Below are 19,817 nucleotides of genomic sequence, written 5' to 3'. Positions count from 1 at the left end.
TGATGACTGTTGTCATTAGTATTCAGTCTTGGGGGAAATGCATATGTGTGCCAGGATAGGACCCCCAACCACAGCTTAGAGACTAAATTCATGTTATATGAACAGCTATAAGTTTTATTATACTTAGGTCTTCCTAAGGATAAGTCCATAAAATGAATGTAAAGGGCCAGGCAACATACATAGAGCAAGTCTTTCCCTGAACCTTACCCAAAGAAAAAAACTATTTCTAGTAGGAGATTTTAGTTTTAGTATTTTATTTGATTATAAGTTTGAGTAAGAAGGCCTGAAGAAGTGTTTTTTTTTTTTAACTCTATTAGGTATGCTATTTCCTTCCTTTGGCACAAGCCACACTAATGTTTGGATTTATGTACAAGTGACTCTTGCTTTATGTAAACCCATTTTTTAGCAATTTCAGAGTCAGTGAATTGGTAGACTATTGTAGAATCTGAAACTTTATGCTTCGAACTTTTAGCCTGCAACATATCAGCTAGGTTAGATCATGTTATCACCTATTAAGTAGAGTATAAGAAACCAGATCTACTGTATGAGATTAGATGCCTGATACTTACTGTACAGTGGGAAAATCCAGACATGGAGGAACTCAACATGGACCCAAAGATAAAGCAAATAGAGAATGGGCTACGAAGTCGAGAGAGCCAGAGCTATACCTCGCGACTAAGGAACTAGGAGTTATTAAAAGTTTGTTAGTTTTCACTTCCAGTCTCTAGGCTTTTTAATAACAATTTTAAAAAGTAGAATTTGCTTTTCATAAAGTCTCTTGATGACTTAAGTCTTCCAAACCATGCTTGTTTTATAAAGCACAGAATATCCAATTAAAACAAAAATTGGATGGTTTGGGGATTCCATTTAAGCAATTGATTGCCTTTGTTTACTGTTATTAGCAAACATTAGATGAATCTAGGCTATTCTCAGCTATTTCGTAAACATTAAAATCATTTAGGAGAAAAACAAAGTTTTCCAATTACTGTGTTTATCATGTGCATTAATATATCATGTACATCTAATACCTAATCATGATGGCTGGTAATAATAGATGCTCACTAAGAACTGAAAGAATGACTGACTAGATTAACTGTATTGTTCTTCTTTTAAGGTTAAAAACTATATCTAACACCAACCATGAAAGATCCAAGTCGCAGCAGTACTAGCCCAAGCATCATCAATGAAGATGTGATTATTAACGGTCATTCTCATGAAGATGACAATCCATTTGCAGAGTACATGTGGATGGAAAATGAAGAGGAATTCAACAGACAAGTTAGTTTTGTGTATAAACATGCTCTTTTATTGTAGCCTATGACAGCCGTCAAATAATATAAATGTACTTTTCCCTGAAATGCGTTTTTCACCTGGTCCCTTATATATGAAATACATGGATTTATGTGCCACCACTCCTATTTTAGTTGGATGCTGATTACTACCAGGTTTAACTGCTCATTGAAATAACCTAAGTAGCTTTTTTCGGGGTCCCACCCAGAGATTCTGATTCAGAAGGATTTAGGGTGGAGCCTGGGAAACGTGTTTTTTAAAAGCTCCCAGGTGGTTCCAGTGAGCAATTAGGTTTGGAAACCACTACCTTACACCAGTCAGATTGTTCTATTGCAGTGAAAGTCAAGAGAGCCGGAATCAGGAGCAGATAGGCACAGGTACTGGGGTACAGATTGTACTGTTTTTCATGTAAGGTTCTCATTCTGATCAGCCTCAAAATCTGACACCACTGTTCTTTTTAGAGAACTCTCATACATTGATAGATGTCTTTTATTCCCATATTTCTGGTACCTGTTTCTACCTTTCATCTAGTTTCTCTCTGATCCTGGCTTTGATAATTAGTAGCCAGCTTGATTTCACCATATCCAGTTATATATATTCAAGAGTAAAGCAGTGTAGTCTTATTTCAGTGAGAATGTTTAGTTGCTGACCCTACCCTCCAAAGAATTTTTTTTTTTTTTTTTTTTTTAAATTTTGGCTGCGTTGGGTCTTCGTTGCTGCATGAGGGCTTTTTCTAGTTGCGGTGAGCGGAGGCTACTCTTCGTTGGGGTGCGCGGGCTTCTCATTGAGGTGGCTTCTCCTTTTGCGGAGCATGGGCTCTAGGTGTGCGGACTTCAGTAGTTGTGGTGCGAGGGCTCAGTAGTTGTGGCTCTCGGGCTCTAGAGTGCGGGCTTAGTAGTTGTGGCGCACGGGCTTAGTTGCTCCGCAGCACGTGGGATCTTCCCGGACCAGGGCTCAAACCCATGTCCCCTGCATTGGCAGGTGGATTCTTAACCACTGTGCCACCAGGGAAGTCCTACCCAAAGATTTTTTCTTCCAGTCATTTTTGAGTGGGTTTAGGGTTTGTATAGTTTTAGAAGTATCATAGGTAATTCTGATACACATTCCTCCATGAGAACACTTGTTACTTCTTCCCCGCCACCCTCAGTGGAAAAAAAAGAATATTCTGCTGTGACAAGTAAAGACAGAGCAAAACCCTAAACAGATCTTACCAGGTCTTATGGAAAAGATTTTTTTTTCCTTAGCACAGAAGCAAAGGAGGAAGGTATGACGTTATGTTTTTAAATGGTTTAGTTCAAGATTCCTTAAGCCTTTTCTAGTGATGTCATCTTACCAAGTATGCTATAAATTACCCTTTATTTATTATAAATCCAGATAGAAGAGGAGTTATGGGAAGAAGAATTTATTGAACGCTGTTTCCAAGAAATGCTGGAAGAAGAAGAGGAACATGAGTGGTTTATTCCAGCTCGAGATCTCCCACAAACTATGGACCAAATCCAAGACCAATTTAATGACCTTGTTATCAGTGATGGCTCTTCCCTGGAAGATCTTGTGGTAAAGAGGTTTTTTTCATCTTTTTAAAACCTAGCTCATCTTTCCCATAAGTGGAAAAGCTAGCAACCATCTGTTTAAGAAGAGTTCTACATCTCTTCCCCTTCAGAAATTCTGCTGCTTCTTACTAAGGAAGCAGAGACCTCCTGGTCTCACTTATGATAAGGAGTGACTTCTGGCAACACTCTGGAGCTAGTCTGAAACTACTAACAGACTTCTTGCCACTGCTTTTAGTTATGATAACTATGTTGCCCTAGGAAATGTCTTAAAGCATTAATTCAAAAGGGAGTACACAGGATGTTCATGTGACTTGCCTATGCAAAAGTAGCTTGATGGAGAGGTTTTGCTCTTTAATTGTCTTAAATATTTGGTGAAATTACAAATTTTTTCTGAAAGATAAAATTTGAGATTTTTTTTCCTGACCCAGGATTTTCATTGAGTTACCCTAACTCCATTTGGAACTGTGATAAGGACTTTTACAAGCTCTTGGCAGAAAAGGAACACAAATCTTTTTATATTTTTAGTTATTCTCAGTGTCTCATTGCTGATGGTTTATTTGTAGTGAAAAGTTTTTTCAGGAATTTTGATAACTAAGCATCAGTACTAGAGTAAAACCTAATGATTCCTGTGCTAAAATTAAGATAAAATAATTTAAAGTCAGAATGTTAAACTTTCTTTCCATATGGACAGTCTGTCTAGTTGATTCTACAAGATGGTTCTCTGGAATTTACCCCTAGACTCTGAAGTAATTTTTGCACGTTGTCTTCTGTTCACTGTGCAGTGATTTCCTAACCTGGCTGTACGTCATAATTACCTATGAAGCATTACAAAAATTTTCTCAGCAACATCCCAGACCTGCAGAATCAATCATCTAGGCATGTTAATTTTTTAAAAGCACTCCCAGAGGATACCGCCAGCCTCCCCTATCAGGCATTTTTCTAAAGGGCTGTATAGAGAAAACTGAAATTTACTTGTGGTATAGCTTTTGTTGCAGTAAATGACAGTAACCCAATTAAGCACATACATGATCTGAATAGTCTGTTGGGATATGCTTGCTTATGGCTACATTAGGCACTCCACAAATAATCCTGGTTGCTCTGAGGAGGGAAGCTCTTTGCTGGGCATAATGTATAACTTTAACTGGACCCAGTATCATTCCATTGTCTAGAAACTGGTTTGTTTGACTCAGTGTGTTTGAGGTTAATTCCTTCTCATTCTTTTGTAGCTGCCAAAAGATTGGACATTCAAGAACACTGCTTTTTAAATTTAAACCTCAGACTCTTAAAGTTTAGATATATTTATTTCCCTTGAGAGAAGGGAATGGTTGTGTATAAATTATGAAACTTAAATTATTGCTCCAACATGTTGTTTAATATGCTTTGGTCTTGAAGTAAGTGATATTGGGGGCTCAGATTCGATCTAAAATCCTGCCAGCATGCCTACATTTCAGGCCCTGGAATCCGTCCTGGTTTCTTTTTGTCTTGATCAACTTGCATTCAAAGATGTGGTAGAGGAAAATTTCCAGCTATTCCCTATATGCTGACACATCTGCGTAGGAAAGTAAAGATTTAGAAATACAAAATAATGGTGGTACAAGTCTCTCAGGCTCTTAGAGGCTTTGGCCCAGTCTTCCCCTAACTGATGCAAAAACGAAGTCCCAGAGAGTGACTTATCCAGGCCTATATAAGAAGTTAGTTAGCAGAGCTGGGATTCCAACTTAGGTCTTCTGACTCCCCATGCAGTTTTCTTCTCCTCTTATATACCATGCTACCTGTGGGAATTAGAATACAGCAGTTGTAGAAAGACAACTCCATATTTTGTGGGAATTAGAATACAGCAGTTGTAGAAAGACAACTCCATATTTTCAAGGAGCATCATAAAGTAAAATTAATCCATAAACCATTCCCCAATCACTTTTATCATCATTTCAACACTTGTTTAGTATTTTTGCATAGTATGAAACTGTTTAAATAGCAAGTCAAGTATCATAGTTAAATGAACAGAATTCCATGTTCTGAGACACTCCTTTAGTTGATGTGAAGTTAGTGAGTTTCTGATTACACTTAAGCAAATTTAATTTCAATTTCTGCTTTCTCTTTAGAAAGTTGATAAAATTTGGTATAATATACGTAGCTTACATCTGGTTCCTCCTTTCCCTGCTGTGGATTTTTTTTTTTTTTTGACTTAAGTTTGACCTTACAATCTGAATTCTTGCCTTTTTCTTATATTTTTGGAAGATGTTTTTGCATGTGGATCTGGGTTGAATGCTTCTGAGTATCTGAAGCTTATCTGTTAATGAACTTGCTTTTTTATGTACTTATCTTCCAGGTCAAGAGCAATCTGAATCCAAATGCAAAGGAGTTTGTTCCTGGGGTGAAGTACTAAAATATTTGAGTAGACGGGGCCCTCTTTTGGTGGATGTAGCACAATTTCCACACTGTGAAGGCAGTATTAGAAGACTTAATTGTAAAAGCTCTCTCTTGTCACTGTGTTACACTTATGCATTGCCAAAGTTTTGTTAGTCTTGCATGCTTAATAAAAGTGCTGAGACTGTTATTAAGTAAAAAGCTGTCAAACATTTACTGAAAATAGAATTGGCCCCATGGCTTGATGTGAAGACAGCGAGGAAAGAAGCACCAGTCACGTTGTGTCAAAGCACCAAATTAAATGACCTCTAAATCTTAGTGAATTGTCCTTTTTGAGACTAAACTGGTCCCTTAGGGTTAACTAATACTTGTTAATGTCTAAACTTTTTTTAAATGAGTAAATTTAAGTTCTAGTAGTTAATTTCTCAGTTCAGACTTAAATTTGCATCTGTCCCCATCAAAAAGAATCTCCTTTTTCTGATGAAGGCTTGTTAGTTAATTTGAAATAATTTTTTATAAACAAGTATGTCTTAGGTTCACTACCTTGTAACCTTTGTAACCAAAGTCCTAGCTTTTACGGTATGTTATCATGTAAGAGATATTGAATTCTCCTGATGTTACATCTGAGAAAGTATGTGATTTGAGAATTGCATCCTTTTCTAAGAAGTCATTGCATCAAAGCTATACCTGTGTAACGTCTAACATTTGACCAACCCATAATCCAATTGAACAAAGAAATTGTAACCTATGATTTGAGTGGTGCTTTTCCTTGCTTTGTTAACCATCACTACAATAGTCTGCAGCACAACTTTTCTTTTAACAAAGCTAGAACAGTTTTGGCTTCTTAAACTTCTTATTTGGGTAGGTTAAGCTGCCATACGTGTTCAGTGTGAATAGTGTTTAAGTTGAAAATATTGTAAAAAAATTATATTTTTTCAAAAATATTTAAAAAAATAAATAATAGTAGAACTGAGCAGATGGTTGTGTTTATTGGTGCTGGAATACAGACTCTCCGGTGGTGATACTTCCTTCAGCGTGGGCTCAGTCCCTCAGGACAGCCCTGCTAGCAAGATTTCTAGGTTTTTTAAGATTTCCTGAGAGAGCAGGCTTTATTATTAGATTCCATAGTGTCGAGTATATTGTTATATAAGTGTCTGTCCAAAATACAGCAGTAAAATAAATTCCATAGCTCCTTCCGTAGCCCACCTTGATCACCTCAGGCTGCAGTGTCAAGGCAATTATATATATCCATGTTAAGAAACTTTCTGGCTCGTCAGTATAATGGTAACCTTACTGTAGTATAACCTTCATTGAGTTTTGCCCTTCACAAACCATTGCTGCTCTGATTGGACTGGTTTGCTGTTTTGATTCACCTGGACCTTCCCCTTTTTCACCCTCGCAAGCTAATTAATAATAGGTTTGTGGCTAATATTTATTTGGGGTAGGCTCTCAACCAACTAGCAATTTCCTGGTTCCACATACAATTTCTGCCCCACGGCCCTACTCAGTCGTTGATAATGTCCTCTGTGTTTTTCTTGAGCTTGGAGGGCTCAATATTAAGAAGGCCATCTAGTCAGTTCTGGGTCACATTCTTCCTAGGGTCCTTTGGTGTGAGTACCTGTGCCTGGTGTTTTTTAATAGCTACCTTACTAAGCTAATAAACAGGTAGGTTTTTTAAGACGCTGAAGCAGACGATCCTGCTTGGCTCTCATTCTTTTTGGAGCCATAATACCACCAGTCCCCTCTATTCTCTAACAGCTCAGTACCACAAGTGGCACAGCAGGCTGCCAAGTATATGAGGGTTACAGATCATTTATCTGAGCCTAGACGGGGGCAAATGAGTTCATTTCCACGTACTGCCAAATTATCATCATGCAGTATAATTAGAGGTTATAAACTTGAATTAGACATTGTAACCTAATGATTAAGAGCAAAGACTACGGGGCTTCCCTGGTGGCGCAGTGGTTGAGAATCTGCCTGCCAATGCAGGGGACACAGGTTCGAGCCCTGGTCTGGGAAGATCCCACATGCCGCGGAGCAACTAGGCCCGTGAGCCACAACTACTGAGCCTGCGTGTCTGGAGCCTGTGCTCCGCAACAAGAGAGGCCGCGATAGTGAGAGGTCCGCGCACCGCGATGAAGAGTGGCCCCCGCTCGCCGCAACTAGAGAAAGCCCTCGCACAGAAACGAAGACGCAACACAGCCAAAAATAAATAAATTAATTAATCAGTTAAAAAAAGAGCAAAGACTAGCCTATCTCAGGATTTTGTGATTAGTTAATACACATCAAGTACTTAACACAATCCCTGGTACGTAGAAAGTTCTATTTAAGTGACTTATTACAATTAAGGAGTCATCTAAGCTAAGCTCTCACTTTGTTGGAACTTGTCTGTCTGAGGCAATGTGTACATTAAAACTACTTTGATTTTTTTTTAAGGGCTTGAAACACATTATTACCCCATCTGGGCCTATGTGGCATAATTTTAGGGTAACTGAAGTCATCCTGTTCCGTAGGGGTTTTATTTTATTACAACTATTTAAACAAGGCACCTTATGTGAGAGGATTTTTTCCTATTCTTGTGCTATGTCAGTTACTTCTCAACCTTTTCTATGTTGTAAAGTGTAATTTATCATACTGGAGTGCAAGGATGAGGCTGCCTGTAGCTAGGGTTTATGGCTCATGGGCTCCAGTTGACCCAGTATCAGCCCAGATAACCAAAGGCCAAAGGGATCAATATTTCAGTATACTTGTAACCTCCTACAAGGTTACTGGCCCACACCTGTTGGGAATTTCCACTGTCACTATAAAATGGCTAAGGAGTTCCACATATGTATACTGACTTTTTACGCAGTATGCCTTCTGATTGAAAACATTCAAATAGGTCACAGAAATGGAAACTGAGTACTTTGTTTTCTCTTTGGTTAAAGCATAAGAATGTTGTGATTTTTCAACCCTCCCACAAAAGCCATAGACTAACAGACATCCTACCTTTCCTGGGTGCAGTTTTTCAGACCTTGGTGCACACCGACCCAGCTTCTGTATTTTGTGGGGTATCTTCTGGAACTGGAAGCTGGTCTTTTGACCTTGAAGAAAATCCTTTGAAGACTGGGCAGATAGGAATGTGTTTCAGAAAGGCAATTCTTTTTACCATGCTCATCCCAAAGGGAAAGTCATAGCTCTTCAGGCTGGTAGACATCTCACTGTTGGCATGGGCCCCAGCTTTCCACTGTATCAGACCTCGTTCCTCTGGGCTTCCTGGAAGAGGACAGTGGGGTCACTTACAGAGCCAGCAATCCTCTGCTACCTCCCCTTCCCATAACCTAGTCATAAGGTAGACTTCCAGAGTTGTCTTGATTCTCAATTCTCTGGTCCTGAAAAGTTGAATCTGTGATTTCTCAGCTCCTAACTTGGCTAGAGCTCTAGGGAACCCTAAGGGATACTGGTTATATGTAATTAGTATTTATTGTGTATCTACAGTGTGCCATGGTCTGTGCTAAGTGCTTTTATTTCATTATCTAATTTCTTCGAAACATTGGTGGGAGGTGTATAGGCACTATTACACAAAATTTTATGATGAAGAAGGCAGGCAGACGGTTAAGTAATTGTCGGCCTACATCTCGAGTAAGGGGCTGGTGTCTGCTGGGCCAGTGGGGACCAAATAATGCTCAGACTGCTGTGAGGGCAGGAAGTTATATTTTGAAACACTGTAATCAGTATTAATATTCAATATTATGATTCCATATTTGGAAAATAAACTCTTGTTTTTATAATACAAACTTCAGAAAGTCAAGCTAAGTAAAATCTTTGTTGGTGGTAGGGATACGCAAGAGAGATTTTTTACAACTAGGGGAAATCTCCTTTAGGAGGTATGGGAGGGATGTGTGAATTCTCTGAGGTTTTCACAAGAGGGCTGGGGTTGACCAAAGACTGTGAGACAGTGTAAATCTAGTGCAAAGATTTCCACACGTTGGCAGCCCAGGCTGAAAAGCCCCATGAGTAGAGAAACCAAATGTGTCCCAAAGTCTCAGAGGAGAGGGCACTGAGGGAGGGCTGGGGTCCTTAGAGAAGACCACTTGGAGGAGGTACTGTTTGAGCTGGGCCTGGCTGCACAAAGAGCACAGGTGGGCAGAGTGGAGGGAGAAGAGCTGCAGCTGTGGCACAGGACTGAGGTGACTGATGGCCCCACTCCTCACCACTGCTGGGACACGAGCCAGCCCGGCGCTCCCTCGCCTCCCCTCCACATCCCTACCTGTGGTGCCTTCTCCAGTGCTTCTCCAAGTCCTAATCTCCTTGGCCCCATCCAGAATCATCCAGGAAGCCCTCCAGATGACTCCAGCCCAGGCTCATTCACCTTATTGCTCTAAATTGCTTTAAACCCAGTTTTACTTTCTGTCTTGTAGACAACGGTTTTTACCCTTAAGTGTCTAACTCAGGGCCATGCTTGCTCCAGTAGCACTTGCTGAACTAAACTTACTGCCCCTCTAAGGTTGGTCTGTGGGTAGGTAAAGAGTAAGAGCAAATGCAAAGTGGTCTATCAGCAAAATGTACCCATCCTACAGAATAAAGCTCTGCAATTCCATTGTTGAGGACAAGGTTCTGAGCCAGCCAGACCTGGGCTTGAGACCAGGTTGTGTGACCTTAGGCAAGTGATTTAACCACTCTGAGCTTCAGATTCCTCATCATGCACATTGAAGGACTGTTGAAGATTATGTAGCATAATACATACATTGATCATTGGCAGGGATGGTTGCTGATGGGCAGTTGGGTTGAAGGATAGAGATGTGAGGAACTCAGGCACTCTGAGGCTGTTAACGTCTGGGTAGCTTAATCCAGCTGCCCAAATCACAAACCCCTCTGTACAGCTGCCCACCCAGATGCCCTGCATCTCCCTGGATTCCCTAGGCATTGAGGTTGCCACTTCCCTGTCTCATGTCCACAGGATGGGCTTCTCCAGGTCCCACCTCAGCTTCCTCTGGTGGGCGAGGGGGGTACTATGGTCAGGTATCACCCATCCATCCAAGTGATAGCTGCTACCAAAAGCTCCCTCATCTGATGCTATCTAAAATCCCTGAAAGTGCCAAGGAGTCCTGGCCCTTCTCTGCCCAAACTCTCACCCACCAGCTGTGCATAGCCAGCCTCTGATTCCTGTGCTCTGAATAGACACTTGTGTCTTCAGAGAGGGGAAAGCAAGTGGGGTCAGCTATGTTTAGGCTGTTAAGTCGCAGAAGATGGAGAGCTGTCACCCTCCATCTGTCACCTCTGTGGACTGATGCAATCTAGCCCCTGTCTCTACGGAGCTTTCCTTGATCTTACAGTTCCCCTGAAACTCTCTAGCAGAGGCAATGTGGTGGAGTGGCTGGGACACAGGCCTTGGACTAACTGCATCAGATGGACTTGTTTAAATCCCAAATTTGCAACGTTTTAAATCAGCAAGTGTTGTGACCTTCGGTGAGTCACCTAACCTCTTGATTCTTTTTTTTCTCATATAAAATGGTGTTGATAGTCTCTGCCTCACAGGATAGTTTTTGAGGATGAAATGAGACATTTAGCTCCATGCCTGACCCATAAATGTTTGGTAAATGCTAACTATTCTTATTACTAGTGAGAGCACCTGGTGACATTTAGTTTTTATATATTTACTGGGCACATAAACATGGGTCAGGAGGATTCTCAGGGACCCCACAAAGTATCCTCCATGATCCCTGTAAAAAGCCCTGATACCAAAGAGAAATGTTAGGGGCTCTTCTAGTAGCCAGCATGACAAGTCACTGGCATATTTGGAGTGAGTTTTGCCAACATACTGATGCTACATTTCCATCTGTCCTACTCTAAGAAAGCAAAGGCAACCCTCAACCCAGTGGCAACAAAGAAATGGAAAAGAAACACTTTACAGGGCCCCGGAATGACTCTCCTAGCCACACCCTCTTCAAGACTAAGAGGGAAGCCTGTGCCTCTATCAGGCTGGTGGTCTCTCCCTCCGGCCCATCTGTTCCTGCTTCTCCCTGCAGGGCCTGAGGTGTTGCATCTGACCTGGCCACAGCTCCGGCTCAGGAGACATCTGCTGGACTGCCTCTGAGTCCAACCTAGTTCTCTGTTCCCCTCCCAGGGCTGACCCATACCTGGCACTGTGTTGTCCAGTATGAAAGCGAGGCACCCACCCACAAACATCTCCGTAGTCAGCAGCACAGTCAGAATCTGGTCCACTTCAGGAATGCCTGTGGAACAGGCCAAAGGCTAATGGGTGTCACGGCCCCATCTGGAGAACAGAGCTCAGAGACTTTCTCCACACTGGTGCAGCCTGCTGACTTCCTCGAGCAGGCACAGAGATGGAACAGTACAAAACCTTGACTTTCAAGATTATACACCTCTGCCTCTCCCATCCTTGGATTCAAATCCCAGTTTTGCTGGTTGCTACTTGTCTTGCAACAAATCATTTAACCCCTCTGAACCTCACTTTTCTCACCTGTAACATGAAGATGGTAATAGTATCTGTCTCATGGAGCTGTTGTGAAAATTAAATGAGCATATGTAAAGCTCATACCTGTCCACAGAAAGTGTCTTAGTAAAGGACAGCTGTTAATTAGCCTCTCAGCTGCTAACATCCAGAGATGGGCAGGATTTGTGGCTCTGGCTGTGTGGAGCCTTTGAGGGAAGAGGCTATGCTCAGAGTCGAGCCCACCACACCTCCCCCACCCTGAGACAGGTAAGACAGGTGGAGGCACCTGTGTTGATGGCATCCGGGTTGGAGTCCAGGTAATTGGGCAGCGTGAGCCCGAAGAACATGGAAAATCCAAGCACGAAGAGGTTGCGGGAGGAGTTCATGTCCACGAACTGCAGGTTAGACAGCCCCACAGCTGTAATCATGCCTGAGAGCACAAGAGAACCGCTGGAGGCTCTGCGCAGGCTGGGTGGGCTCCACCACACAGCGACCATGCCCCAAAAGCACGCACAACACTCACCAAAAAGGGTGCAGAACATCCCCCCTAGGATGGGGTCAGGGAGCGAGGCGAAGAGGGCCGTGAATTTGCCAATGGTGCCCAGGACCAGCATGATACCCGCACCATACTGCACCACGCGCCGGCTACCCACCTGCCAGTGAGCCAAGGGGTGGGGCTAGACCGGCTACCCACCTGCCAGTGAGCCAAGGGGTGGGGCTAGACCCAGGGGGTGAAGTTGGGCGGGGTTAGTTGCAGGAGGGGAAGGGCGCGGTGGGAGGGTGGGGCCTGTTATAAGAGCAAGGTACATATGGGTCAGAGCATGATGCAGGGCGAGGCCTGTCAAAGGCAGGGTGGGGCTAGGCCAAAGTAGGGACAGGTTTGGGGTGGGGCCTGCGGCACATGGAATGGGGGCGCAGCTTTGTGCTGCTCTGGCTAGTTGTGGCACCTTGGTAATCCCCAGGACACCAATGTTGGGGCTGGATGAGGTGGACCCGTTGCCCGTGCCCAGCAGCCCTGCGATAATGCAACAGATGCCTTCGGTGAAGATACCCCTGTAAGAAAAGGGCAAGTGGGGTGGGGGCCTTGGTCCATGCTCTAGCCTGGCTTGTGTCCCCCCATTGCCCTGGCCAGCCTGGCCAGAGTCTCTAGGGCTGTGTGAGCTGCAACTATCTGTCCATAGTACTCCCCACTCCAGGCCAGAGGTGGGTCTGGGAGCCAGGAGCCCAGGTCTGAATGCTAGTCCCACTGCCCTGGCACTTAATCCTTAGGTGATTCTGGGCTTCAATTTCCTCGTCTGTAAGATGGGGATATTAAGAGTACCTGTCTTACAGAGCCATTAGTGGATTGCATAAGAGAATGCACATCAAGAGCGAGACACATGGGGACTTCCCTGGTAGTGCAGCAGTGAAGACTCTGCGCTCCCAATGCAGGGGGCCCCGGTTCCATCCCTGGTCAGGGAACTAGCTCTCACATGCTTCAACTAAGAGCCCGCATGCCGCAACTAAAAAGATCCCATGTGCTGCAACTAAGACCCGGTGCAGCCAAATAAATAAATAAAGAGAGAAAGAAAGAGCTAGACACATGGAAGGCTGTCAGTGACTGTAGTTTCCCTCAGACTTCGTTGTCTCCTCAGCTGTTCGCAACACAGAGTGAGTGATGAGAGCATCTCCATTTCACAAATAAGGAGAACCTGTCCTGGAGAGTTAGTGACTTGCCCAACTCCTTGTCCCCCACCTCTGGGATTCAGTTCTGTCCGTACATTTGCTTCCGGAGTGACCCTTGAGGGGATGAGATACCGGGGAGGGCAGGTGGGCATACCTGTTGATAGCGTGCACTGGAGGGGGTGGTGCGCCAGCCAGGCGGGCACAAGCATAGTAATCTCCGATGGACTCAATGATGCCTGCTAATGTGGCACTAAACATTCCCAGGACAGCAGCCGCAGTCACTGTGGGAAGCCCCCACTGACCTGTATCAACAGGGAGATGGGAGGATGGATGCAATGAGTGTTCCTAGGTGGGTCAGGGAGTGGACTAGTCAGTACTTGGGTGGAGCAGGGGAAGGGGTAAAGAGATCTCAAGCTGGGGTGGGAGCTATACAGTTGTGGGAGCTTATTTGGGGTCACTTAGAGTCATAAAGCTGGAGTGAGACTTTGAGTACACCACCACTCTGCCTGGCACACTATAAATGTGCAGCTAATACTTGTTATGTCATCAGCTGGACTGGGGTCACCAGGGGCCTCACTGATGGTCTCAGTTGGAGGCAGAGGGGCCCAGATGGGGTTGCTCACAGGGGTAGGGGATGCGGATCCAGGGAGCAATAGCCACGATGTCGCCTCGGGCATCTGTTCGTGCCTGGAAGCCATAGGCTGTGGGGTCTGAGGGCAGCACGTCCGTCAGGGTCAGTATATAGCAGAGCAGCCACACGGTCATGATGGCTAGAACGATCTGAAGTGGGGGGTGGGGGGTGAGGGTTGCACTGAGGGCCCAGGAGGTCTTGGCCCAGGCTAACCAGCTCCTACCTTAGCCCTAGCCCCAGCCCGAGCCTGTGCCCCAGCCCCAGCTCAGACCCCGGCCCCCATCCCTGGCTAGGACCTCATCTCTGCCTCTAGCTCCCCTGCTGCCCCCGCCCTTTCCCCTGCCCTTGGCCCTGGACATAGGTCCAGCCCCTGCCCCAGCCCCAGCCCGAACCGCCTGTCAGCTCCTCACGGGAAACATCTTGAAGATCTGGATGCGGAAGAGAGTGAGGCCCTTTCCCCAGCAGTAGACAGGCAGCAAGAAGGTGAGATTTCGCAGGTACTGGGAGAAGAGGACAATCAGGAGAATGGAGCTGGGGACAGAAGCACAAAGAGAAAACGGCTGGTAGGCCGGGCAGGGGGCAAGAGCCAAGGCTAAGGGGGCAGGACACGAAGGGGTTGAGGGACTGGGGCTGGGCAAGGATCAGACCTGGTGCCCACTCACCAAGCTGAGATACCCCAGTGGGAGCCAGCTCGGTCACCAGCAGCTTGGAAGACAGAGAGACCAATGAGGGAGACAGTGGGGGTGACTGTAAGAGGCCCGATGTAACTGAGCAGGGCCCCAGGCAGCCCCATCAGCCCAATCACCACCTCCACCATACTGGACACCATGATTGCACCCTGGACCTGGAAAAGCAAAGATCAGCTATAAGTCACTATGTAGAAGCCATGACCTCTATGTTAAAAAAAAGGTCCTGGACCACGTCCTCATATCCCCCAATTCAGCAGTGGCCTTCCCTCCCAGCTAGTCCCACCCTCAAGTCCAGGTCTCTTCTAGCCCACGTGCACACCCACCTCTCGTATCCGTGGGTGCCAAATATGAGAGGTATCCAGGGGCAGACTCCAGTTACCGTAGATCTCCTCTGGGGGTGTAGACAGGAACACACACACACACGCACGCACAGGGAACAGAGACAGAGAGAAAGTAAAGATGCTGCCCTGAAGGCACCTTGGGGTATGGACATGGAGCAGTCGCCCAGACCTCTGGGCTCCTGGGGCTCCCCTCTCCAGTGCAGTCCCCAGAAATGTGCCCACCTTCTGGAGGGCATTTCCATCTATCCAGGGCCAGGATGGCTTTGGCTGGGACCAGAAATGCAAAGGCGCTGGCCTGGAACAGCGGCAGCCTGGAAAGAGAGGCACAGAGCAGCAGGGACAGGGTAGGAGGTGGGGAGGCAGGAACACAGAGACAGGGGAGATGGGGAGGGAGGGGCACAGAGCGAGGCACAGGAAGAATCACACACAGGCACAGAGACACAGAGGAACAAAGTCAAGGGCAGAACAGAGGGAAGTCACTGAGGCCCCAGGCAGGACTCTGTAACATTTTGGGGGCCTAAGAAAGAAAACAAATGGAGCCCCTGGTTCACAACCTGCTCCCTTTCCTTCTCAGCACCAGCTCCTGCACTGTGAGGGGACACGTGCACGGAAGTGGACAGCTCAGCTCCTGCATGCAAGCTCCACTCACAACCTTCCTTCATCTTCCCACCATACAAATGACCATCCTTAGGCCACCCAGACCTAGGACTGTGCACGCGGGGGCAGGGGGTCCCCAGGAGGACGGACCACTGAAGAGGCCCACACAAGCCCTGGCAGCAGGGGAGTGAGAGGTCCCAATTACCCAGAGTAAGGCTTAACGGAGGAGAGCCCAGCTAGGGCACGTTCCCTTTCCTTGAGGAACACCAGGGGTCCAGGGTGGGACTCCAGCTGCCTGGCTCTAAGGCTGGTCTGGAAGCAGAAGCAGCAGGTGGGGACAGACAGCAGCTTTTCTTGTCCCACAAGAGTCCTCTGAGACTGCTCCTGCTGTGTGGATCACTGCGTGTGTGTCTACGTGGGGTGGGGTAGGGGTGGGAGTGGGGCAGCTCACCGGATGCCCAGTGTGGTCTGGATGAGGGTGGTGATGCCCACACAGGTGAAGATGGTGCCAATGAGCTGGCTGACCATGTACTGGTCACGGCCCACACACAGCGCCTCAGCCAGGAGGAAGGGCACAGCGATGGTGCCACTGAAGCAGGTCAGGTAATGCTAGGGGTGTGGGGAGAGTGCATGAGGCAGGGCCCACGGAGCTCACAGGGAGGCAGGGGAACCCTCACAGTCCTCACGCCTGCCTCAGTGGGCCTGAGCCCGTGCCGCCCCTGCCAGTGTGCCCACCCAGGACTGATACTCCCATAAGGCATTCCCACAGAGCGACTGCTCACCTCTCTGGGGGTTACTAATCTGCCCCCAAGTTATTCCTGCAGCTTCTGTGGAGTGGGTCCCCTTCCCTGTCACCGGCACTCCGCCTGGCAGGTGATACCTCATCCCTTTCAGGCCCCATCAAGCCTCTTCCCCACCCCTGCTTGGTGACAGTCATTGCTTCTGACCTTAGGTTTCTCTTCCTGTTACCCAAGATGACCTCTTTGGCCAGGGAGGGGGCTGGGGAGCAGGCAGGGCGGGGGTGGGAAGGCCCTGGGGAGACGCCCACCTGGAAGCCCAGCAGGACGCACAGGTACCAGGGCGGCACATCCTCGATCTTGTACAACATGTCAGACTTGGGCTCTTTGCACAGGGCCGTCGGGGGGTCCTTCGTGGAGGTCCCTGCTGAGCCCAGGGACTCATGCTGGGGGCAGCAGAGAGAAGTAACTCAGCGTGGAGTGATGGGAACCAGAAAAGTCCATTCTGCTTCAGAATCAATTAGGTAGCCCGAGTGGCCTGTCAGCTCCTCAGAATGGGGTCCCCACCCTCCCTCAATGCTCATCCACCCAGCTACCCCTTGGCCTGGCTACACCTGGCTCCCACCTCACGCTGCTTTGTGCAGGGATGAGTCCGCTGTACTGGCTCCTGGAGCCCTCAGAACCTGGCCTTCCAGCCAAGGGAACGGGCCCATACGTCACAAGGCCGGGGGCACCAGGAGAGGAGGCCAAGAGGGCTGGAGACTGTGACAGGCCCTCTTGGACGTACTCTGGTCCCCCCTCTGTCCCTTAGAGTGTCCTTGGAGTGTCACTAATGGGGCGGTAGGCTGGGCCCCTGCCGGCCCCCAAGCTGGAGTGAGCCAGTCCCAAAGAAGAAGTCTCCTTCACCCCACTGCCACCCCACCCCCTCCCCCAACTATCACATTCCACCTGGGACAGTCACTCTTGATCCAGTTCATCAGAACCTTTGTCTCTGCCCTCCCAGGGAGCAGGACTGCTCAGGCCCCCAGCCCCACCCTGCCCCCACCCGCTCCCCTCATTCCCCAGCACCTGTGTCTGGCCCTCAGAGTCCTCCTGGGCCCTCATCTTTGGGGCACAGGTGTGAGCAGTTCCTGAGGAGAAGAAGGGATGGCTTTACGAAGGCCAAGGAGGACTTTAATCCGCATAGCCGACATTGTTCGAAGTAAATCTGTAACCAGATCTCCAGCACTGATTGCGAAAGGAGGGCCCAGGCCCCAGTAACGTATTAACTCCGGCCATAGCGGAAAAGGCCGCCCAAGCCTCTGCCACATTTACCTCCCGAGCACACCCTCCCTTGCCCGCACCTGAGCCTGGGCACGGGACAGGTATTTTCTGAGAGAGGGCTGGAGTGGGGGTGAGGAGCGGACGGCCTTGGAAGTTTACCAGGCCCTGGGTGAGGTGAGAGGAAAGGGAGTGAAAATGGGCACATATTATGGTACACTCTGAATGAGGCTTTTCCCCGCTTATTAATCAAAAGTTAATCATTATCATCATCATAACCCATCTCGTTATTTAGGAACAACTGCGTGCCAAGCAACATCTGTGTATTGTCATGTTTAACCCCAGGCGCTGGGTGCCATTAACCTCTTTTACAGCTGAGGAAACAGATTTAGGAGATGTGATCTGACCAAGGCCACACAGGTAGCAAGGTTTTAGAAAACCATTCCAAAAATTCAGGTTGGCCTGAACTACTGAGCCCACACTGTTAATTATACATTAAATGTCAGAAAGGGCTACCCTCCCCACCACCTCCGCTCGCCCCTCAGGGTCCCGGAGGCACAGAACAGATGGGCCTCCGGAGAAGGAGATGCCGAGGCTAGCCCGGTCTTGTCTGTCCTCTGTGTCAGGACAAGGATTCCTTCCCTTCCCCTCCCAGTCAGGACCGGCTACGTAATCTGTAGGACCCAGTGCAAAATGAAAATCTGGGGCCTCTGTTGCAAAAGTATTATAAATTTAAAAACAGCAACAGCAGAGCATTAAACTGATTTGTGGGGCCTTTCTAAGCACTGGTTCCTGCGTGACTCCCACGCAGCCGCTGAAGCCGGCCTGGGCCCGGCCTGTCTTCCCCTCCTGGGGGCTGGGGAGAGCCCAGGGGCTGAGGGTCCTCAGCCGGTGGGGCCTGGGCCTGAGGTCCCTGGCTCTGCTCCCTTCTGTGCTGCCCCAACCCCATTAGGGTCCACCTACTTGTGGGTCGCTGTGCCCATGGCCAGGCCCTGCCCCAAGGCTTCCCCCGCAGCACCGCTGTCCAGCTGGGTAGCAGCTTCATGTCACAGCCCCGAATCCGACGGCCTGTCCAGCCTCCAGCCCGTTCCTCTGTCCACTTGTCCTCTCCTCTCAATTCCTGGCTCCTGCTCCCAGGTTCCCAAAGTCAGCTGACCAGTTCAAAGCCTCTACTCCTCGGCACTCTCCTCCCCACCCTCTCCTCCCTGGTACTTCCCAGGGGCTGGGGAGACAGCCCTACCCCTTCCACACATTGTCCGTTGGACCCTCGAATCAACGCAAACCACATACCACACACATGGAGACAAAGCCGGGAAGTTGCACATGATCTGATACGCAATCACACAAATGGACCCGGAGCACCTAGCCTCTGATGCAAAGTGTCTCTAAGTCACTCCACAAAAACACAGGGCCACGCAGGTGCACGTCACGGGCTCCCGGCTCCACACCTGATACTACTGACTGCTCAGCCAATTCCTTGGGCCCTGGCTCTCCTGGTGCTTAAGAGTTCTCTCCTGAGGGCCAGGAGGAGGGGCCTCAGGCAGATGGGGAACAGGTGATGGAACGTAGGGGGCTGGGGTGCAGAGTGGTAAGGGCCTGCCTGGGACACCCCCATTCCTCCAGCCCTAACCTTCCCCCACTCCCCAAATTTGAATCCCCTCCCAGCCCTGCCACTGCTCAGCCTGGGACTCTGCCTGAGCCTCTTTTGTTGTCTGGGCCCCAGTTTCTGCACCTGTCAACAGGGTATTAGAGTGTCTGTTCTGTCCACTTTCCAGGGCTTCGGAGGATCAGAGACACAAATGAAACTGTAAGCTGTAGCACCACTGACCCCAGATACCCAGACTCAGATGCGAACCAGGTGGAGCTCTTTTCTCCGTTTCTAAGAAAAGGGCCCCAGGTGAGAATTTCTGGGGAGAGCAGGACGTAGAGCCAAGATACTGAATCCAGCCTGTTCCTGGACCCCTGCCCTGCCCTGCCCTGTCCCAGTTGAGCACCGAGGGCTCAACCATGCTAGCTGGGGTCAGAAGCAGAGTCTAGAAAGTGAGCAGCTGCTGGGTGTAGACCCAGGAAGACTAGTGTTCTGGGAGGGGCACAGTAGCACGCAGTGGTTGCAGTGGGTATGTCCACAGGCAGCCTGCTTATGGAGTTTTCCTTGGCTTTTTCTTTTCTCTCATGAGGGATCTGGGGTTTCAACCGTTCAGATAGCTGGTTCCATATGCCTTTGACAGCTCACTCACATTTCCAGCCATGACAG

The 19,817-nt window shown here is 47.9% G+C and overlaps 2 protein-coding genes across 5 annotated transcripts in view; one reads left to right on the top strand and one right to left on the bottom strand.

Annotated features, from left to right (window-relative positions):
- Positions 1-6,180, top strand: part of PAIP2 (poly(A) binding protein interacting protein 2) — a 19,256-nt gene extending 13,076 nt beyond the window's left edge. Inside the window, exons 2-4 of the mRNA XM_082454696.1 lie at positions 1,115-1,278; positions 2,665-2,844; positions 5,170-6,180. Coding sequence (XP_082310822.1) covers positions 1,141-1,278; positions 2,665-2,844; positions 5,170-5,226 — 375 coding nt within the window. The 5' untranslated portion in view covers positions 1,115-1,140 and the 3' untranslated portion in view covers positions 5,227-6,180. The remainder of the gene's footprint in view (positions 1-1,114; positions 1,279-2,664; positions 2,845-5,169) is intronic.
- Positions 4,123-19,817, bottom strand: SLC23A1 (solute carrier family 23 member 1). 4 transcript variants are annotated; one of them, XM_082454603.1, is made up of 17 exons: positions 18,527-18,575; positions 17,647-17,731; positions 17,372-17,433; positions 16,615-16,749; positions 16,018-16,175; positions 15,192-15,280; positions 14,952-15,019; positions 14,602-14,783; positions 14,350-14,470; positions 13,932-14,088; positions 13,463-13,610; positions 12,591-12,696; positions 12,167-12,320; positions 11,930-12,073; positions 11,327-11,422; positions 8,196-8,462; positions 4,123-4,612 (listed from the first exon to the last, which is right to left on the bottom strand). In XM_082454603.1, exons 3-16 carry the CDS (start codon positions 17,405-17,407, stop codon positions 8,215-8,217), a joined length of 1,842 nt encoding a protein of 613 aa, XP_082310729.1. In that variant the 5' UTR covers positions 17,408-17,433; positions 17,647-17,731; positions 18,527-18,575; the 3' UTR covers positions 4,123-4,612; positions 8,196-8,214. The 4 variants fall into 4 exon arrangements, with proteins under 4 accessions (XP_082310729.1, XP_082310726.1, XP_082310727.1 ...); XM_082454600.1 differs by lacking the exon at positions 17,647-17,731 and having other exon boundaries at positions 18,527-19,816; XM_082454601.1 differs by lacking the exon at positions 17,647-17,731 and having other exon boundaries at positions 12,167-12,296; positions 18,527-19,815.

The sequence above is a fragment of the Balaenoptera physalus genome (genome assembly GCF_965194825.1).
Source record: "Balaenoptera physalus genome assembly, chromosome: 3".
Lineage (NCBI taxonomy): Eukaryota > Metazoa > Chordata > Mammalia > Artiodactyla > Balaenopteridae > Balaenoptera > Balaenoptera physalus.
This window is presented reverse-complemented; position numbering and strand designations above follow the sequence as displayed.

Bases quoted from the DNA above. Each gene is read 5' to 3' on its own strand.
- SLC23A1 (XM_082454600.1), bottom strand. From the start codon at position 18,608: ATGAAGCTGCTACCCAGCTGGACAGCGGTGCTGCGGGGGAAGCCTTGG. The intron at 15,281-16,017 runs GTGAGCTGCCCC...CTCTCTTTCCAG, and splicing joins CAGACCACACTGGGCATCCG to GCTGCCGCTGTTCCAGGCCA. The intron at 12,074-12,166 runs GTGAGTGTTGTG...TTGTGCTCTCAG, and splicing joins GATGTTCTGCACCCTTTTTG to GCATGATTACAGCTGTGGGG.